Below are 21,483 nucleotides of genomic sequence, written 5' to 3'. Positions count from 1 at the left end.
ATGGGCCTTTCTGGCATTGGCCCATCGTGCCCCCTCCCTCCCCTCACCACCCAGGACCACTGCATGGCCATCACATTTGATTCTTACTGTTCTCCTGACACATCCTGCCCTTTCATGGCTTCCTGCCTTCAGTGGGCGATGCCAGCCATGCCCTCTCCTCAGCTCTACCTGTAGGCATCCCACCATCCTATCAACCTCAGCTCAAACGTCCCCCCTACAGTGGAATTAACCACTCCTGCCTCTCCTCCACCACCCTGGCTCTCCTCATTACTCCTGTTTCTCTTGTGATCCTTCATGCCCTCTGTTTGGAGTCTACTGTCCCAGTGGACCCTGAGCTTCTCACAGGCAGGTCCTGTGGGGCTATCTCTTTATGCTCAGTGCCCATGCTATTTCCTTCATCGTGAATGGCTTTGAATAACTAAATTAGAAAGGATTACCACTGGCCAGCACTATTGTAATCTAGTTCATATTTGAACACATTTCATCCTCAGAACACAAATGCACAATTATTGACATTCATGGATGTTTAACAAGGTCATGCAAGGTCACATAGCTCATAAGGGGTGGAGCCAAGATTTGGAACCAGAGAGTCTGGCTCCAGAGTCTGCTCCTCAACCACAGCTCCTCACTCTATAAGCAAGTGTAGAGTTTACCCACAAGCCTGCCAACGGTGAAGTGGAAGGAATAAGAGATTGCTGAGACCAAAGTCCTATAATCACCATTCCCTTCTTTGCCCTCACCTGTTGTTGAGTGCCAAGGGCTTCTGCTTGTCAGCTGTGCCCATCTTGGGTTGCAGGAAGAAGCTGCCAGCGATCCATACCTGCAGGATCATGAGACCCAGGACGATGGATATGGTGAGGCTGAAACACAGGGTGAGACCATCCTGAGGTGGCCTTGTCCATGCTTCTCCAGCCCTTCTCAAATGCCCAGTGGTAAGTGCCCAGTGAGATGCCAGCCCGCCAGACCAACAGTAGCAATGAGCTCTGTGCTTTATGCCTACAGAGACTCCATGTCCCTTCTGCAGTGAGAAAACTGAGGCTCCCAAAGGGGCGATAACTTTCTCAAAGCCACGTGGTCACCGTTCTAGCTCTAGCCCAGACCTTCAGGACCCAGGCATGGCGACTGGGATGAGTGGGTTAACAACGTGGGAATCAAGGAAAGGAATGGGGCTCGTGAAGGCCCTGTGAGAGTGGACAGGGCAGGCTCTGACCCAGACTCATGGGCGTCTCTAGGTGAGTATGGAAGCAAGGAGCTCAGAGCAGGGGTCTCCAGGCAGCACCACACAGCCTGTGTTTGCACCCCAGCGTGGCTGTGTGAGGCAGAGGCTAAATGAGGCTTTGGTTTTAGATAGCCAGGCTCCCAGTCTTGCCTCTTCCCTGTCAGTGGACAAGTTGCTTCACATCTCTGTGCCTCTGTTTCCTCATCTGAAAAAGCGGGAGCTAAACAAGTCCCAACCTCATAGAGTTCTTAGGAGAAAAAGCACATAGCGAATTCTCCATGTCAGCATTCACTTTTATCTTCCATTGCGGAAACTGAGGCTCAGAGAGGCCACTTACCCGAGTCATGTAGCCGATTTAAGACCCAAGCACAGATTCCCTCTCTCCTTCCACTATACTGTCCTGTCTCTCACTTCACCTCCTCACCTCTGAATCTTCCCAGCTATAGAATGGACATATGCGTATCTGCCACAGACACCACTGGACCGACCCCGTTGAACAACGAGAGTGGCAATATTTTGTAAATTGTAAGGTTCCTATTGTGATGTGTTGCTCTTTCGGCCCATGCTTTGATCAGACCTAAGACCAGGGAGTGGTGGGAGCTTAGCAGGAGAGGGGCATTTTGAACAGCAGCTGCGAGGGTCCACCAGCTCCCAGGCCTGAACAATGCCAGGAAGCCCACCGAGCACTTACATCCCGATGCCCAGTCCTTGGAGCATCTCCAGGCTCTGGTTGTGAATGATGGGCAGCACCAGGCTGTACATGATCACCATGCCACACAGGCTCTGCACCACGTGGATAATGAGGTAGCCTGTGGGCCAAGGGAGCCGGTGGTCACTCAAGGCCCTTCGTGACCCAGTCACCTGTGTCCCTGTCTGCAGCTCTGATCCATCCTCCTGCCACCAAAGGTCCTGGCACGTTTGTTTGTGCTGTTTCTTCTGCCTGGCATGCCCTCATTTTCCTTCCTGTTGACCTTCTGCTCACCCTGCCAGGTGTGGTTCAAATGTCAACTCCACTAGGATGCACTCAAGCCCTGCCCAGGGCGTGGAGTCACTTCCTCCTCTGGATCACCACCGCCTTTGGCATACATACCCTGTGGGCTCAGGACAGGTGGGGATGATGATCTATATGACTGTGTGATTCTCCCTCCTTCCTGAAGGTCCCTCAAAGGCAGGAGCTTGGGCTGCTTCTGCCCTCACCTCTCTCCTCCCTACCCACCCCCAGGCTCTGCAGGTGCCCAGGTAATGTGTGTTGAATTGAATGGGTCACATGATGGCACTTACCCCACAAAATGTAGGCTATTTGCCAGCCAGAGTACCTTGCAATGGCCGCCTGGGATTTAAAAAGAAAACGGGTCCCAGAGGGGAGAAAACCTTGATCACCACGGACATGTGTCCAGCATCCCTGTCTCACTGGAGATTCATTCACCAGCCCACTGAGACATTTGACTGTCCTCATTTCACAGCTGAGGAACCGCATGATGAGAACCACTGTCCCATCACCCAGCAGCAGAGCATCCTAGAACTGAGGTCTCTGACTGCCACCCAGGGCTCCCCCACACCACGCTGCCCTGTCCGAGGTGCAGGAGACAGGTCTCTGCAGACTTACCACACTCCCTGAGGAGGAAGGGTTATGGAACTTCAGAGGGAGAAAGTGTTTATTTCCTGCCCACAACCTCTTCACATGCTTTCTAGAGAAAAGGCAGGAAATTAGTAATGTTCATAACCACAACTCCTCATGCATGTAGAGCTCAACAGATACAAACAGAAGGGTCTGTGGAGGGAGATAGTGGGCATCTTAGCCCCTACTATTGACCATAGTTCATGCGATGGTTCTGATTAGCCTTAAAAATCTTAAGTTTAATACATTTTATTAAAATAATATACAGTTACCAAGTCTTCATGACGCTATTTGAGACTGTGTATGTGGCTTTTATTTTCTTCATTTTGCTCTATTTTTTTGTATTTTTTCTACAGTGACTATAAATCATTTATGTAATAATACTTTAAAACAGATAAAAACAGGAAGCCATTCGTAATGATACTCCCAACTTATAACAACATAAAGGGAAACGAAAAGGGGGCCACCACCCCTCACAATCCCAGCACCCCAAGAAATCACCGCATGTTTTTCCAAGATGCTAGTCTCGGGCCGGGACCTTTGCATAAAGATTAGGTTGGCAGAGTCAAGTTCATGGTCCAAATTCACATCTGGGTCCTGCTTTTTTCCTAACATTCTATCTCCAGCATTTTCCAGGTGGTTTTGTCATTTTGTGACCACTGAATTGGGAAAACTTGGTATGAAACAGAGTGTAAACATCTCATTAATAGTTTGTATATGTATTACATGAGGAAGTGATGGTGTTTGGGTTATGTTAGAGTAAGCACTTCGTTAAACCATTTTCACTTTCCTTCTTACTTTCTTAATAGTGTCTACTAGAAAATTAAAAATGGCACCTGTGGCTTCCACTGTGTTTCTGTCTGGCAGCACTGGAGCAGAGTGTGCAACCAGGAATACAAACAATGTTTAGCTCAGGGGCAATAAATTGAGGTCTGAATGGAAGAGTTACTTTACACTGAACATATTTTTTTGTAACTTAAAAAAAAATAGCTTGTAAGTTAGAATAATTCTAAGAAAAATAAAAATACTGGCACAACGCTTCCCAGGTTGTAGGGTGCTTTCTTGTCCATTATTTCCTCTGCTCCTTCATCTACGATGGAAGCAGAGCAGGGATCGTCACTCCTGGGTGACAGGTATGGGAGGGGGGAGCCAGCCGGGGCAGGAATGAGGCCTTCCCAGCTCACATGACTTCTCTTCCCTGTGCCCTCAGTTGCCCTCTGCCCATGTCCATGCAGTCTGCTCTGCAGTGGTTGTCCCTGGTCATAACCAAATGCCTCAGTGAAAATCTGCCAACCACTTGAAGACTAAGCACGAAAGGAACAGACATGTCCCTTCATCAGACAGGGCAGAGGACAGCATCCGTGTCCAGTCCGCCCACAGGGTCCAGGGAGAAGAAAGTGAAGCTGTGGCCTCTTCGTGCCTGGAGAGTCTTTCTTTTGGATGCCGTTGGCAAGAGACTCACCCTGTGGGCAGCCAGATGGTGAGGATGCAAAGGCAGAATATTCTGGGGGGGGGGGGGTAGAGAGGGGAGGGGGCAGGGAGATTGGCCCTGAGCTTCCTGTGAGTCAGTGAGCATGAGTTAGAGACTGAGACAGAAAAAGAGACAGAGAGAGGCAAAGACAAAGGCAGAGAAACAGAGAGGCTGGAGCTATCTGCATTCAACTGCTATCTGCATGCAAGTGCTAGCTAGTATTGAAGGCCACCCCCTCCTCCTGCACTGACTGCGGTCCTTGAGATTGAGGTCCCTGGTCCCCTTGACCCAATTTCCCCTGATGTCTTCTTGAGCCACATTCATCTGCTGATAGCCCAGTGCGATGAGTCCTGGAGAGCAGGACAGGTCTGACACCCAAGAGAGCTGCCAAAGTGTACATGAAATATCAAGGTCTGGGGTCGGAAGACAGGATCAGCCATTGCTTGCTTGGGTAAGGTATTTTGTTGAGTCTCAGCTTTCTCGGCTATAAACATGGAGATGAAAGCACCCCTCGGGGCTGAGTTGAAAATGAAGATTCTAGCACAATGTCCAAATCATAGTAGAAGCTCAGATCAATAGTTTTGGTTTGTTTGTTTACTAACAATAGATGTGGTTGTCCCTGGACCTTGCACACACTCCTGGTTCCACTCCCGGTCACGCTGGCACTGCTTGGGAATCCTTAGAAAATTCTATCAGATGCTTTCCTGGCAGGAGACCCACAAACGAGACTCTGAGCCCTCTTACCTGTAACAAGCCAAAATGTGGAATAGATAGCTCACACACGTGAGGGAGGCAGGCAAAATGGTAACCACCCAGACGCCTGAAACAGAAAAGATGATAGGAGAGGCCTCTGAAGATGAACCAGAAACAGTATTTTCAAAATGCAGAAACTCACATCAGAAAGGTCTGGGTACAATATATTATACTTCCTTTAACACACTTCTTGTGTACATACAGTTGTGCTAATATATTTCTGTTTCATTTTTAGCCACACATACCCTTGAAATACTTTATTTCCTGCACAATCCTCTCCTCTGGTATTAATATTTTCAATCCCATGAATAATGTGAAGAGAAAATTATGGCATATGTACATTTTAGGTAGCTTCCATCCTTGTGAAACTTCACTGAACTTCTAACTGCCACTTTTGGGGGACGATGAGGGGAGAGGGTGACCCACCTCCAGTTAAACGGCAACCATGTGCAAGGCTGCTTTTACCTTTGGAGATGTTCATCAGCTCCTTCACCTGCAGGATGACTGGGGTCAGGGTCCCGGTCTGGTTCACGGAGGCAATGTAGCTCTCTAACTCGCCTTCAAACACATCCAGCGCATCCCTCACACACACGAACACGCAGAACTCAATGACAATGAACTGGGGACACAGAGCAAATGCTTCAAGGTCTCACTCTACTCCAGCTTTTGCCCAGTATGTCAATAACTATGGGTCTCTTTTTGGCTTTGAGGTCAAAACTCTTTGAATTTCACTCATCTGAAATAGACTCTGGACACTGGCTCTACTGAGGTGAATGGGATTGCAGCTTCCTTGTAGATGGGAGACACCGCAAACTCTGTTCTTCACCCTTCAACGTATGAGACAAGGTCCCACAGTGCTCAAAGAACTCTTCAAACTTCGATTAAACCAGAGTGAGATAAATGCCTAATGTGGAATAAGGGGTGACCCTGGGGACAATTCCAGTCATATTTCATTGCTCCCCTTCTTGCATCTTAGAGATAATCAAAGTGAAGAAGGTACCGTTTCCTATACACATGCCATGCTTGCTCACCCCCATCATCCTGTCATCATGCCACCCTGCTCCCTCATCATGCCACCCTGCTCCTTCATCATGTCACCCTGCTCCCTCATCATGCCATCCTGCTCCCTCATCATGCCACCCTGCTCCTTCATCATGCCATCCTGCTCCCTCATCATGCCACCCTGCTCCTTCATCATGTCACCCTGCTCCCTCATCATGCCATCCTGCTCCCTCATCATGCCACCCTGCTCCCTCATCATGCCATCCTGCTCCATCATGCCATCCTGCTTCCTCATCATGTCATCCTGCTCCCTCATCATGCCATCCTGCTCCCTCATCATGTCACCCTGCTCCTTCATCATGTCACCCTGCTCCCTCATCATGTCACCCTGCTCCTTCATCATGTCACCCTGCTCCATCATGCCACCCTGCTCCTTCATCATGTCATCCTGCTCCCTCATCATGCCATCCTGCTCCTTCATCATGCCATCCTGCTCCCATCAATTTGGCCTTGCCATTTTTATCACTCCACTTTGACCCTGCTTTTGACTCAGTTTACCTTGGATAACTTTGACCACATGAAATGTTTTGATTCTGTGCTTAATAAAAAAATTTATTGAGCCCTGACCAGTTTGGCTCAGTCATTAGAGTGTTGGACTGTGGACCACAGGGTTCAATTCCTGGTCAAGAGCAGATAGCTGGATTGCAGGTTCAATCCCTGGCCCCAGTAGGAGTACAGGTGGGAGTCAACTAATCAATGTGTCTCTCCACACTGATATTTCTTTCTCTCTCTCACTCCCTTCCTCCCTCTCACTCCCTTCCACCCTTACGCTGAGTGGCCAGATTATATCCTCAGGTGGGGATTAACAACAACAACAACTATATATATATATATATATATATATATACACACACACACACACACACACACTGAGTGGCCAGATTATTATGATCTTTGAATGCATAATAATCTGGCCACTCAGTGTGTGTGTGTGTGTGTGTGTGTGTGTGTGTGTGTATTAGAGGCCCAGTGCATGAATTTGTGCATGGGTGGGGTCCGGCCAGCCTGGTCAGGGGGAGGAGACATGGGCAGTTGGCCGGCCTGCCTGTGGTCGAACTCCTGGTCGAGGGGACAATTTGCATGTTAGCCTTTTATTATATAGGATATACACTGAGTGGCCAGATTATTATGCGTTCAGAGATCATAATAATCTGGCCACTCAATATATATATATATATATATATATATATATATATATATATATATATATATATATAAAGCATAATATGCTAATTAGACCGGACAGCCAAATGGCCTTCTGGACGTCATTCTGGATGTTCTTCCTGATGAAGCCGCGGAGGCAGGGGCCAAGGCAGAGGTGGTTAGGGGCAATCAGGCAGGCAGGCAGAGGTGGTTAGGGGCGATCAGGCAGGCAAGCAGAGGCGGTTAGGGGCAATCAGGCAGGCAGGCAGAGGCAGTTAGGAGTGATCAGGCAGGCAGGCAGAGGTGGTTAGGGGCAATCAGGCAGGCAGGGGAGCAGTTAGGGGCATCAGACAGGCAGGCAGGTGAGCAATTAGGAGCAAGCGGTCCCGGATTACAAGAGGGATGTCCAAATTGGAGAGGGTGCAGGCCAGGCTGAGGGACACACACCCTCGTGCATGAATTTCATGCACTGGGCCTCTAGTGTGTGAGTGTGTGTGTGTGTGTGTGTGTGTGTGTGTGTATCTGAAGTCTGTATTATGACATTTAAAATTTTTTGTTGAGAAAGCAAAGTTAAATAACAGCAAAATGAAGATATTTCAATTTTTGACCCTTTAAAAAATACAGTACATCAAGTTTATCCACTTTTATTTTTAATTCACTGAGATTATTTGTCAATTATTTTATATTTAAATGACATAATTTTTATTGGCTAAGTAACAAGTGTAGCATAAAAGACCTCAATTAAGCTATTTTCCTTTGCTCTGCTGAATTAAATGTCTCATAGAACTCACCAGTGAGCCCATCTGGGCCTGGTGCTTTCTGTTTTAAAGATCATTACTCACTGACTCAATGTCTTTTAATAGCTTTAGGTCTATTCAGATCATCCACTTCTTCTTGTGTAAGTTGTGGCAGATTGTATCTTTCAAGGAATTAGTCCATTTCACCTAGGTTATCAAATTTGGGGGCACAGAATTGTTCATACTACTCTTTTATTATTATTTTAATGCCCATGGAATCTGTAACAATGTTCCCTCTTCCATTTCTTTTTTTTTTTTTCCCCTCTTCCATTTCTAACGTGTCCTCTCTCCATTTTTGTGTCTGGCTAGAGGCTTGTTGATTTTATTGTCTCAAAGACCTAGCTTTTGATTTCACTGATTTTCTTTATTAATTTCCTATTTTCAATTTCACAGGTTTCTGCTCTAATTTTTAATATATCTATTCAGCATCTTTTGTATTTAATTTTTTCTTCCTTTTTAGATTCCTAAGGTAGGAGCTTAGGGATTGATGTAGATCTTTGTTCATTTCTAATATATACATTCAATGTTATAAATTTCCCTCTAAGCACTGCTTTTGCTGCCCTCGCCGCACGCCCCCAGCCACAAATTTTGTTAAGTGTGTTTTCACTTAGTTCATTACATCTTTTAGTTTATTTTTTAACTTCTCTTGAGATATTTTTTTCTTTGATACATAGTTACTTGGAAATATGTTGTTTAATTTCCACTATTTTGGGATTTTCCAGTTATCTTTCTGTTATTTATTTCTAGTTTAATTCCACTGTGGTCTGAAAGCAGACATTGTGTAATTTATATTCTTTTACATTTGTTAAGATGTGTTTTATGGTCCAAAATTTCGTCTATCTTGGTGAATTTTCCACGTAGTCTTGAGAAAAATGTGTATTCTATTGTTGATTAAGTAGTTGATGAATGTCCAAAATTCCAATTGATTGTTGGTGTCAATTACAGTTCAGATTTTCCTACTTCGGCACTGATTCCCATGGGGTTTCTGCTCCATTTTGTTGTGATTCTCTATATGTACCTGTCTGTCTCTTCAACTTAGGGGCAATGATTTGCCCCATAATCCCACTTTTCCTAAGAAGAGTTGTTGGTTTTATTTTTTCAGTTTGTTTAGATTTTCATTTGTTGTTAGGATGGGATGGCATTCCGCAAGCTCTTTACCGGTGGAGTTGGCAACTGAAGTCTCCATAAATAATCTGATTATTTTTATTAGTAATATTCACCACATGGGTAAAAGTGTCCTTGGAGTCAAAATGGTTTAATCCACAGAGAAGAAATTTTGAGCCAGCTTTTTAAGAACAACTTTCCCAACCCCGCCCCATTTACAAAGTAGAAAAGGATTTGCTCGGGTCTACTTACGAGATACAGGCAGATGGAAGCCAACACAGTGGTTCCGATCATTCTGCTTGGGAACTGAAAGCAGGGGTCCCACTCGTATATCCTGCTCTGAAACCAAGACTTTGTTTTCTCTCTGTTAATGAGTAAACACCAAGAAAAGACAGTTGTGGTTGGTAAACAAATGCCTAATTCTTCTAAAAATAATCTCGTTACCCCTCTTCATCTTAGATTTCAGGGAAGAGCAAAAACGACAGATTCTATTGTTCCTATTCTCCCCTTATTCCTAAGAACAGAGACTGGGTTCTGTCTGGTGCAGCAATTCACCAAACTGCAAGGCTAGAGTTTCTGACCTCTCTTACCTATAAGAGTAACCAAGACTAAGTACAGGGCAATTAGTGACCAGAGGGGTAGTGTGGGACTTTGGGGAGGGTGGTTAGATAGAATCAACACTGCAGAAGGGGCCCCATAGCCCTTCCTTCTTTTCTCCTGCCTGCCATCTAAAATGCTGACATAGTAGCTGATCCAGACTGGAGCCCTGGAATCTACCGTGGACCATGGACAGCCTTCATGATGGAAATCACTAAAATACTGAAGCAGAAAGACAGATGATCTTGGTGCCATGGTGAGCAGTCCAGGGTCGATATGGACTGCAGCCTCCAGAATTCTTTTAAATATATATTTTTAAAATTGATTTCAGAGAGGAACGGAGAGGGAGAGAGAGATAGAAACATCAATGATGAGAGAGAATCACTGATCGGCTGCCTACTGCATGCCCCCTACGGGGAATTGAGCCTCAATCCCGGCATGTGCCCTTGACCAGAATTGAACCCGGGACCCTTCAGTCCGCAGGCCAATGCTCTATCCACTGAGCCAAACTGGCTAGGGCCAGAACTCTTTTATATGAGAAATAAATCTCTCTCATATGTGCCACTATTATTTTGTATTTTGATTCATGCACTGGGGGGGGGGGAGGCCCTCAGCCCGGCCTGCACCCTTTCATAGTCTAGGAGCCCTTGGGGGATGTCCGACTGATGGGGAGTGGGCCTAAGCCGTCAGTCGGACATCCTTAGCGCTGCCATGGAGGTGGGAGAGGCTCCCACCACCGCCGCTGTGCTCACCAGCCATGAGCTTGGCTTCTGGCTGAGCGGCGCTCACCCTGTGGGAGTGCACTGACCACCAGGGGGCAGCTCCTGCGATAAGCGTCTACCCCCTGGTGGTCAGTGCATGCCATAGCAACCAGTTGTTCCGTTGTTTGGTTGATTTGCTTATTAGCCTTTTATTATATAGGACTAGTGGCCCAGTGCACAAAATTTGTGCACAGGTGGGGGGGTGTCCCTCAGCCCGGCCTGCACCCTCTCCAATCTGGGACCCCTCAGGAGATGTCCAACAAACCGGCAGTCGGGACATCCCTCTCGCAATCCGGGACCACTGTTTCCTAACTGCTTGCCTGCCTGCCTGCCGGAATTGAACCTGGGACCCTTCAGTCCGCAGGCCAATGCTCTATCCACTAAGCCAAACTGGCTAGGGCCAGAACTCTTTTATATGAGAAAGATTGCCTAACCACTCTGCCTGCCAGCTTGATCACCCCCAACTGTGCCCCCTGCTGGCCTGCTTGCCCCCAACTGCCCCCCACTGCCAGCCTGCTCACCCCCAATTGCCCTGCCCCCAGCCTGCTCGCCCCCAACTGGCCCCCCCTGCCAACCTGCTTGCCCCCAACTGCTGCCCCCCGCCAGCCTAATCACCCCCAACTGCCCTCCCCTCCTGGCCTGATCGCCCCTAACAGCCTCTGCCTCGGCCCTGCCACCATGGCTTTGTCTGGAAGGACATCCGGTAAGGTCTCCCAGTCTAATTAGCATATTACCCTTTTATTAGTATAGATTATCCTATCTAATAAAAGAGTAATATGCAAATTAACCGTCACTCTGCTACACCCACAAGCCACGCCCACAAGCCAATCAGGAGCGAATATGCAAATAAACCCAACCAAGATGGCTACCACCACAGAGAGCAGGAGGGAGGCTTGGGTTTCCCGGGCAATGGAGGAAGCCAAGCTTTCCGCCTGCCCTTGCCGGCCTAGGCCTCCACTCAAGACTATAAAGTTTCAATGATAGAAGATACATAAACCCAAACAGAAATGGCGGCAGCCATGGAGCTGGAAAGAGCAGGAGGCTAGGGTTGCCCCCGGTGATGGAGGAAGCCAAGCTTTCCGCACACCCTGGCCGGCCCAGGCCTCACTTAAGGCTACAAAGTTTCAATTATAGAAGATATATAAATCCCAACAGAAATGGCTACCGCCATGGAGCAAGCAGAAGGCTTGGCTCCGCTCCAGGCTACAAAGTTTCAACTGTAGAAGATAAATAAACCCCAGATACCAGGGCCTCCGCTTGTGTCGCCATGGGGCGTGGCCACCCTGCAAACCACCACAGGCCCCTCGCCCAGGCCACCCCACGCCCCAAGGGAACCCCCACCCTGATACGGGACACCCTTCAGGGCAAACCAGCTGGTCCCCACCCGTGCACCAGACCTCTATCCTATCTAATAAAAGAGTAATATGCAGATTGACCATCACTTCAACACACAAGATGGCTGCCCCCATGTGGTCAAAGATCCTGCCCCCATGTGGATACAAGATGGCTGCCACAAGATGGCCAGCAGGGGAGGGCAGTTGGGGGTGATCAAGCCTGAAGGGGAGGGCAGTTAGGGGTGACGAAGCTGGCAGAGGAGGGAAGTTGGGGGCAACCAGGCCTGCAGGGAAAGGCAGTTGGGAGGGACCCAGGCCTGCAGGGGAGGGCAGTTGGGGGGGACCCAGGCCTTCAGGGGAGAGCAGTTGGGGGGGACCAGGCCTTCAGGGGAGAGCAGTTGGGGGGGACCAGGCCTGCAGGAGAGGGCAGTTAGGGGAAAACAGGCTGGCAGGGGAGCAGTTAGGCATCAATCAGGCTGGCAGGGGAGTGGTTAGGGGGTGATCAGGCTGGCAGGCAGAAGCAGTTAGGGGCAATCAGGAAGGCAGGCAGGTGAGCAGTTGGGAGCCAGCAGTCCTGGATTGTGAGAGGGATGTCCGACTGCCCGTTTAGGCCTGATCCCGGGATCGGGCCTAAACAGGCAGTTGGACATCCCTCAAAGGGTCCCAGATTGAAGAGGGTGCAGGCTGGGCTGAGGGACACACACCCCCGTGCACGAATTTCGTGCTCCGGGCCTCTAGTTTGCTACATATAGCCAAATGTAATACTAACGCAAGAACTAGTTTTGCTACTCTGTGACCTTGGATTAGACATGTCCCTTCTCTGAGGCATATTCTCTTGTACATAGTGGCAAGTGGCAGGGGTAAGGCAACCACTATGCTCACTGAAGATCGTGTACTTTTGCCTGGCCAAGAGCTATACCCTCTGTTATTGGTAATGGCATATGAGTTTTTCTCTGAGAATCTACTCCTCTCCCACCATCAGTCCTAATGGGCAAGTGCAGCTGAACCACTTCCTGGGTCCAGTGGTAAACCTGTGACCCAGCCTTAACAGTCACTGTACTCCAGTCCCCTAGCCACAGTAACTGGTCCTGGAATGGCATTTGGTCCAATTTGACCCAATAAACACATTCGTGGGACTTTGGTTTGAATTATTAGATAGGAAAAATTCTCTTTCCTGTGAGCTTAAACCAGGAGGGTATAAGCTTAGAGATTCTGGGGGCCACCTTGGGAGGAAGCCCATCTAACCAGAAAGCTACGTCAGATGAAAGCAGAGCTAAGAGGGGATGAGGGACAGAGGCCTAGTTCTGCTGGATCCACCTAAGCTTGAAACTGACTCCCACTAGACTTTTAAATTATGTAAGGCCACACATTTCCCTTTTCTCATTAATCCCATTTGAGTTGAGTTTCTGTTATTAGCAAACAAGAGCCCTGACTAATATAGAACACTTCCTGTCATCGTAGGGTCTCACGCGGTCAGGGCTCGTCCCTGTTGGTGGGAACACCAGTGGTGAAGGAATCAAACCGTGGCTTACTGCAGGGGGGGCTTCCGCAGGAGCTGCTTGACGTGCTCTGCCTGATGAATTTCCAGAAAAGGCTTTTCTTCCTGTGAGAAAAGAGAGAGGGATATGCTGTGGCTCGCAAATTCGTGTTAGAGTGCCGGTCTCTCTGAGGGGCTATCACCACAGAGGGTAGGAATTTGGGTAACGCTTGCTCTTTGGGGTTCAGCCATTCCCAGACACCCGTTACTTAATGAAGCGAAGAGCAGGGTCCCGTCTCCTGTTCACCAAGCACTTGCTTTCATGAAGTGCCAGTGGGCTGGCTCCCGTGACTCCTCTGCTTACTGACTTGCACCATCACTGTTCTGGGAAGTCTTTCTTCTCTTTGAGATTTGGTGATTTCCCATCATAGTTCAAAACACTGTTTAAAATCCCATTGTTTTTACTTATTTAAAAAACACAACTTTACTGATATGTTTTAAAATGTTTTCTCCGCCTGTCCGGTGTGGCTCAGTGTTTGAAAGTCGACCTATGAACCAGGAAGTCACAGTTTGATTCCCAGTCAGGGCACATGCCCGGGTTAGGGCTCAATCCCAGTAGGGGCATGCAGGAGGCAGCCAATCAATGATTCTCTCTCATCACTGAAGTTTCGATCTCCCTTCCTCTCTGAAATCAATAATAATAATAAATTTTTTTCTCCAAGTGTAATTAGCTTTTCACAGTACTCATCTATTCTGCTATATATGTTGGATATGTAAATTTTACATGCTATGAGATGAAATCTTAAATATTGCAGGTATTAGGTAGAGTACAAAGGATCTGATTAGAATTCTGACTGGTGAGTGACATCAATGAGATGGAGGAATAGGGGGTCCCAGCCCTCAGGCCACTCTGATATACCTATTTTGACAAATACCCACAAATGCAAGTAACTCTGTAGAAGCCCATGAGTGCACCTTGGAGATTCCAGAACTCTAGTCAAGCAAAAAACTCTGAGATGCATTGAAGAGGGTAAGAACATTTTCACTTCACCATTGTCACCCATCCTCAAGGTGGCGCAGCTCAGTGCATAGAGAGACCCTCACCTTGGCCTGCAAATTCTCCCATGAGGGAAAGAGTAAAGGTGTAGAGCTTTTTTACGCAATTAAAGTAAGTTGTTATCAACTTAAAATAAACTGTTATAATTGTAAGGTGTTGTATAGTAATCACAAAGAAAAACCTGTTTTATACAAACAAATGATAAAGAAAAAGGAATCATTTTATACAAACAAATGATAAAGAAAAAGGAATACCACAACAAAAAGACCCACACACATCACATCACAAAAAAAGAAATGAAGAATTACAAAACAGTCAGAAAACTAACAAAAGTACAATTTTAAGTCCTTACCTACCAATTCCTTTAAATGTAAATGGATTCAATTCTCCAAGTCAAAAGACGTAGAGTGGCTGAATGAACTAAAAAAAAAAAACACACAACACCACCTCACACAAATATATGCTACCTATAGTGGACTCACTTTAGCTTTAAGGACATACATGGGATGAGAGTAAGAGATTGGAAAAAGATATTTCATACAAACGGTAACCCAAACAGAATAGAGGTGGCTATATTTATATGAGACGAAACAGTCTTTAAGTCAAAACTGTCACAAGAAACAAAAAAAAATCATTATATAATGATAAAGGGGTCAATTCCTCAAGAAAATATAACAACCGTAAAGATATATGCACCCAACATCATGGCACCTAAGTATATAAAGTAATTATTAATAAAACTGAAGCGATAAATAGACAGCAACCTAGTAATAGTAGGAAATCTCAACACCGCACTTTCAACAATAAATAGATTGTTGAAAATCAATAAGGAAACAGCTTACTTGAACAGCACTATAGATCAAACAGACCAAATAAACATATACAGAACATTCCAACCAATAGCAGCAGAAGATATATTCTTCTCAAGAGCACAGGACCCATCCTCCAGCATAGATCACAGGTTAGCCACAAAACAAGCCTTAACAAGTTTAAGTATCAAGTATCTTTTCTGACCACAAGGACATAAAGCAAGATATCCGTAACAGAAAGAAAACTGGAAAACTCACAAATATGTAGAAGTTAAACAATACATTCCTGACCAAAGAAAAAATCAAAAAGGGAAATTAAAAAGATATCTTAAGAACAAATGAAAATGGAACTACAATAGACCACAACTTATGGGATGCAGCCAAAGCAGTTCTAAGAGGGAAGTTTATACTGGTAAATGTCTACACTAACAAAAAGAAAGGTCTCAGATAAACAGCCTAACTTCATACCTGAAGGAATCAGAAGAAGAACAGTGGTTAAGAAAAAGCCTCGACAACCAAACTGTGTTCCTTTCTGGCTCTGCCACAGACTAGATACGTGATCCTGGGCAACACAACGTACTTCTTTGGGTCCAAGTTGCCTACTACAGAATAGGGAGAGTGATAATAGTACCTACCGCACGGACTGTTGTGAAGACCAAACCTGTCAGGATGCGTGCAGTGCTTATACTTAGTACTCACCGTCTGCAGCTCCCAGCCTAGGTGGACCCTCAGAGACTTGACGAACATGTACAGGAATCGGCCCAGCAGGAAGGACAGGCACAGCAGCGAGGGCCAGTAGAACATGACAGTCTCATACCTCCCCAAAAACTGCAACGAAGCAGACCACTGGTCACTGGATCTAGATGGGGCAGGGCCAGGCCCCTGGTGAAGCTGTGGACAGGAACCTGCCTGCCCCAGCCTGCTCCCACCAAAGCCCACTCTCAAAGCTTGGATTCCTGCTCCCCCAGCCCCACATCACTGGAATGAGCAGTGGACTTGGAGTCCGTAGCCCTGGATATGAGTCCAACACCCCCATTTTACTTTATACAAAGGGGTTTGTTCAGATGAGGTGTGAAATGCTCCTTTTGGAAAATATAAGGAGAGAGGGAGAGGGAGAGGGAGAGGGAGAGGGAGAGGGAGAGGGAGAGGGAGAGGGAGAGGGAGAGGGAGAGGGAGAGGGAGAGGGAGAGGGAGAGGGAGAGGCCTTGCTCCTTTTTCTGGGGTATGGGGCTGAACAGATGAACAGCTGTATCAGTCTCCCATTAATAGACAGGGAAACTGAGGCTACGTGAAGGAGTGTAAAGAAATGAACCCCAGATTCAGCCATTCCTGGTCTCAATGCCCAGATCTGCTGCTTCTTAAGAGTTACTCCATATCCCTCAGATTCCTCACCTATAAAACAGAACCTCAGATTCCTCACCTACAAAACAGGTTTGTTGAGAGCTTCCCCACCTTGAGGGGCTGCTGTGGGCATTAACTGAGAGAATCTCTTTCTGAAGCAGTACCTTGATGAACATAAGATACTATACAATGGAAGCATCATGAATAGTTCCAACTCCCTTTTGTACACAGGAGAAATCGGAGGCCCATAGAATGACAGAAGCTTGTTCAAAGTCACACAGGAAGTTGGCCGTGGTGATAGAAATGAATACCCTGAACATAGTTCAGTGGGGACTCACCTGCCCATGGGGACACTGTGTGATGTGAAGCATGGTGACAACAAACCTGCAGGAGGGAAGCAGGACTTGGGGTACTTCCAGCATAGCCCCTCTGACAACAGCCCAGATCCCCCCAGCCTGAAGTTACCTCCGTGACAGGGCTGGGTTCCAGGCCTCCATGTATGCCCTACCCAGATCAGGCACCCTGCTTGTGCCTAAGAACATGCAACAAAATTCATTTAATGCCCTCAATTGGGACACAATCCCAGAATCCACAGTGGCAGAGCAGGAAGACCCTGAGCGATCTCCCCTCCCTCCTCTTCACTCAGGTGGGGACACTGAAGCCCAGAGATGGGAAGGGATTTGTGCAGAGTCACACCAGAGCCGGAACCAAGACCCAGGTCTCCTGACTCTGGGGCTGAGGCTCTGTCTGCCTGTAAACACCGCCCTGAGGAATGAACCTCAAACTTTGCTCCTGATGAACACACATTCCTGGTCATGTTCAAGCTTGGGTCTTACTCCCACGGTGTCCAAGCTGCTGTGTGACTCGTGCCACCCAGTCCTCTCTTGGTCAAAGAGTCTATCGTAGGCTAAGATGTTACTCCTCATTTAACACTGAATATCCTCTCTTGTCATTTTTTTAAAAAGCAAGCTACTTATACACTCTGGAATTGTAGCCATTGGCATGCCAGTTACTTGTCAGCCCGCTGCATGCCTCAGACACTGGGCCTGGAACCCCTGCCCGGAAAATGCTGTGAGCGAGGCAGGCCCCATAAAGGAGCTGTGGACAAGGAAATGAGCCTATCAGGACTAGAGAGTGGAACTGCCCATGGAGTTATTCAGTGAGCAAACAGTCCCTGGGGCCAGGTCTGCACTGGTCTGGTGCTGAGGGCACAGCGCTGATAGAAGGGTCAGGAAGCTCCCACTGTGGAGGCGACAGTCCACAAAGGACGAGCATGTGTCTCTCACTGGGCCGGGTGGAGAAGATAATCCTCACGGGGAAGAGAAACACGTAGACCAAGTGGCCAGAACACGTGATCACAAGGGGTTTGTCTTGTTCTCCAGTATGTTCCCTGGCTCGTCAAGTTTGCTGAATGAGTAAGAGGATGCATGAAGGAATGCGGGCATTCTATATAACCTGCATACATGCCAGAGACTGGTTAGGGGGTGGGGAGAGACAGGAGAGAGACTGAGGCACATGCACTTTCTCCAGGGAAGCCACAGCACAGGGAAGCAGCATCCACACGAGACTCCTGCTGCCACCAGTGGGGCCCTCGGCAGTCTATGGAAATGAATTTTTCTACATCTCTGAGTACTGGGAATATGTGAATCATGAATGACCGCTTGCGAAGCAGACAGAATGCTGGCCTGACAGTGGGACTGTGGACCAGTCATTCCACCTGCCCTGGGCTTAAGTTCTGAGCAAAGGTACCCTCCCAAGGAGAGCTCTGAGGTCACCGCCAGCCCTTTGTCCAGTGTTCAGCAACGGCCCAAGGAATTGTGGGAGGGCAGGCAGGCAGAGTCTGTCTTACCAGATCAGAGAGTAGAGGAAGCCCAGGATGGAGCTGACCAGCCGGAACTCCGATGAGAGGCAGGCAAAGAAGGGGAAGTGGGACAGGCCGACTTCGATGCCTCCAATCAGAAGCACAAAGGCTAGGAAAGACAGGGCCAGAGATGCTGTGAGGGCCTCTTCTCACGGGCTCAGGGGAGTCCCAGGGAAGCTAAGGGCTTTGTGCTGACTTGCAGTCATGGACCTCAGGACCCAAGGAGATGAGTGGACGAGCCCCAGCTTAGCACAAGGCGGAATGCAGGAATGTCTTTCATTCATTCATGCAGCAGACCCTCCTGGTACCTCTTCCATGCCAGGCCCTGGGCTAACTGTTGAGATGAAGGAGACTTACTCCCTACCCTTGATTAGCTCACAGTATAGTGGGTGCAAACAGACCACATAAACGAACAAACAAGAATCACCGAGAGAAAACTGGTTGGACAGAGAGGTTTGAAAGTTGTCATATTAGGGATGGTTGAACCTGTAGATTAAAGTTGCCACTTCAGGGGGAGCATGAGGCATGGAGGATGAAGAGGCCCCAGACCAATGGCCAAAGAAGATCTGCTCTTTGAGGAAGTATCTGAGGGCTTATTGACAGTAAGAAGGCAGCCATGACTATGGCTCAGGAGAGATTTTTAGGGTGGGTGGTGGTGAACTTCCTTTCTGAGCCTTTGCTCCACTCTGTCTAAACAACCTCTGCCTCTAACTAGGAGAAAGCCCCACACACAAGCTTTGAGACTCTGTGGGCTAGGCACTGATGTTGGACAGGTAACAGGCTGGGAAGAACACTGAGTTCACTCACAGAGCTTACCCTCTGACCCCAGAGAACCCCTGCATGCTGTCTCTGAGAGCAAGCATTTCTATGGTTAAACTCCCAGCAGTTATGAGGTGGTCCTGGTACCTTGGGCCCACTGCGGGATCCGCAAGAGCTGGGAGCCTTCTGAGAACAAGAACATGACCTTATTGGCTGTGGCTCCGAAGGCAATTCCGTAGGACCATCGGTTACTAAAGGTGCCCACAAAGTCCAGAGGTCTGCGAACAAGAGAAACAGTTCATGAGGCCAGAAGGTGGCTCTGAGACATCCCACATTTTATCTCCAAAGTCCCAATCCCACCTTGAGGGATGAATTATTGGGGAGTGGACTATTCATTTCAAATGACATTTTCTTAAGCCCTCTGCGCCACTTCTGGGGCTAGGCAGGGATTCAGGGTACTGAAGTGAGGAAGACAAAATTCTTGAAAAAAAATTTTTTTTATTGTTGACAGTATTATTACAGATGTCTCCTATTTCTCCCCTTTCTACCCCCTCTGCCCAGCCTCTAACACGCCCCCACCCCGCCTTCACCACACTATTGTCTATGTCCATGGGCCATGCATGTAAGTATATGAATTCTTTGGTTTATCTCAAGAAGACAAAATTATTTCCCTTGTCTAGGAGGACAGAAGCAAGGATACCAGTAGCCATGACAACAAGCAAAATGGGATGAGTTTCATTCATGAGAAACACAGGTAGTACGACTCAAGAGACCAGAACAAGGAGTATGTCCCAGATAGGCGTGGGAGAGGCTGCCATGCATCCAGCCACGGTCTATGAAAGTTCTTCTTTCCAATGTCCCTGGGAAGGTCCGGGTTTCAGTGGCTGTACTAGTTCCATGTGATCACACCTTTCCTAGCCACAGCTGATTGGACTATGAGTGACCACCTGACTTTAGATGGGCCAATCAGATGTCTGGTCTTAAATTTCGGATTTGTGGCCCTGAGGACATGAGCCAATCAGCTGTCAATATTCTGTTGGCATCATGCTAGAGGCAAGCTGAGGTTTTAGGGACGCAGAGATCCCGCCAGGTGGCATGGAGGAAAAGGGTAAAACGGTGCTGAGAGTGCCACAGTGCCACAGAGAGGCAGAAATAGAGAGAATCCGTCTCCCAGAGATGCCCATTGCAAGAGCCCCAGTTCCCATGAGTCCGGCCTTGCAGTGAGACCTCTGTAACTGCATAAAAAATCCTGTTCTCGTTTTATGTAAACAAGCTATTAGGTATCTGTTTCTCCTAATCACAGGAGACCAGTCTACATCAGAGTAAGCAACTGCAATTGGATAAAAGAGCAAAGGCTTTCCCAGCAGAGTGTCACTTGAGGCAGGCCTAAATGAAAACTCAGGGTGGTGTGAAGAGCAACCTCACCTTCCTGAGCCATTTGCCTCTCTCACCTTTACCTTCAAGGATCAGCTCACGAAGCACCTCTTCTTTGAAGCCTCCCTGGCCACCCACTCCCAGTGTCCCCTCAGTCATCAGTTCATGTCCGTGTTTCCCACACCTCCCTTTGTGTTGTCACTTGTTTTGTAAAACATAAACACCTCCGGGGTGGAGACCTAGCACAGGACCTGACAGTGGGACTGTGGACCAGTCATTCCACCTGCCCTGGGCCTAAGTTCTGAGCAAAGGTACCCTCCCAAGGAGAGCTCTGAGGTCACCTTGAGATGTTTTACTAGTAAGCACATGTGGGCAGCCTTGGGTGCCTAGGATACAATGGCTTGGAAGCCAATTCTGAACTCTCAGGGCTTGGTTTGGGTTGGGGCAAGGCTGTCCACAGGGAGGCAGAGAAGATTAGTTGCTCACTGCACATTCGTGGACACGTACTTTGTTGAACTGAGTTGGATCTGAACCAATCTCACCTGTAGTACGTGGGAGCTCTGTAGGACTCCGTTCCCCTATCTTTAAAGCAGAGATGGAACCCCCCCCCCTGCTCTGCTGTATCACTGAGACACTCTGGACAGCTAATGAAGAACTGCCTGGTAACTGTGGAGTGCCACACATGTGAGGGCTGATTAATGAGGGAAGGTGGTGAGCCAAAACTACTCAGAAAATCAGAGGTTTTGATGGAAAAGTGGCCATGGAGTAAGTGAACTGTACCATTACCAATTTAATTCAAAACTTTTCAACGTGATCCATGTAGAGTACCTACTTCCTAAAGAGTTCTGCACCAGGCCCTACATGCCCAATGTTCAGGGCAGCATCTGAAGATCTTCTTTACCCACCAGCCTTGGCCTTTCTCTGTGCCCCAACCAATGTGGCTTGG

The 21,483-nt window shown here is 47.7% G+C and overlaps 1 protein-coding gene across 1 annotated transcript in view; it reads right to left on the bottom strand.

The window, feature by feature from the left end:
- LOC308249441 (stimulated by retinoic acid gene 6 protein-like) overlaps positions 1-21,483 on the bottom strand; it is a gene marked incomplete at its 5' end in the record, with an annotated part of 34,926 nt that overhangs the window by 2,688 nt on the left and 10,755 nt on the right. Inside the window, 12 exon segments of the mRNA XM_080670933.1 lie at positions 741-860; positions 1,911-2,028; positions 2,501-2,549; positions 2,826-2,907; positions 5,053-5,128; positions 5,527-5,680; positions 9,420-9,531; positions 13,392-13,462; positions 15,902-16,030; positions 16,882-16,927; positions 18,393-18,513; positions 19,311-19,441. Coding sequence (XP_080527059.1) covers positions 741-860; positions 1,911-2,028; positions 2,501-2,549; positions 2,826-2,907; positions 5,053-5,128; positions 5,527-5,680; positions 9,420-9,531; positions 13,392-13,462; positions 15,902-16,030; positions 16,882-16,927; positions 18,393-18,513; positions 19,311-19,441 — 1,209 coding nt within the window.

Source organism: Plecotus auritus, assembly GCF_963455305.1.
Source record: "Plecotus auritus genome assembly, chromosome: 5".
NCBI lineage: Eukaryota > Metazoa > Chordata > Mammalia > Chiroptera > Vespertilionidae > Plecotus > Plecotus auritus.
This window is presented reverse-complemented; position numbering and strand designations above follow the sequence as displayed.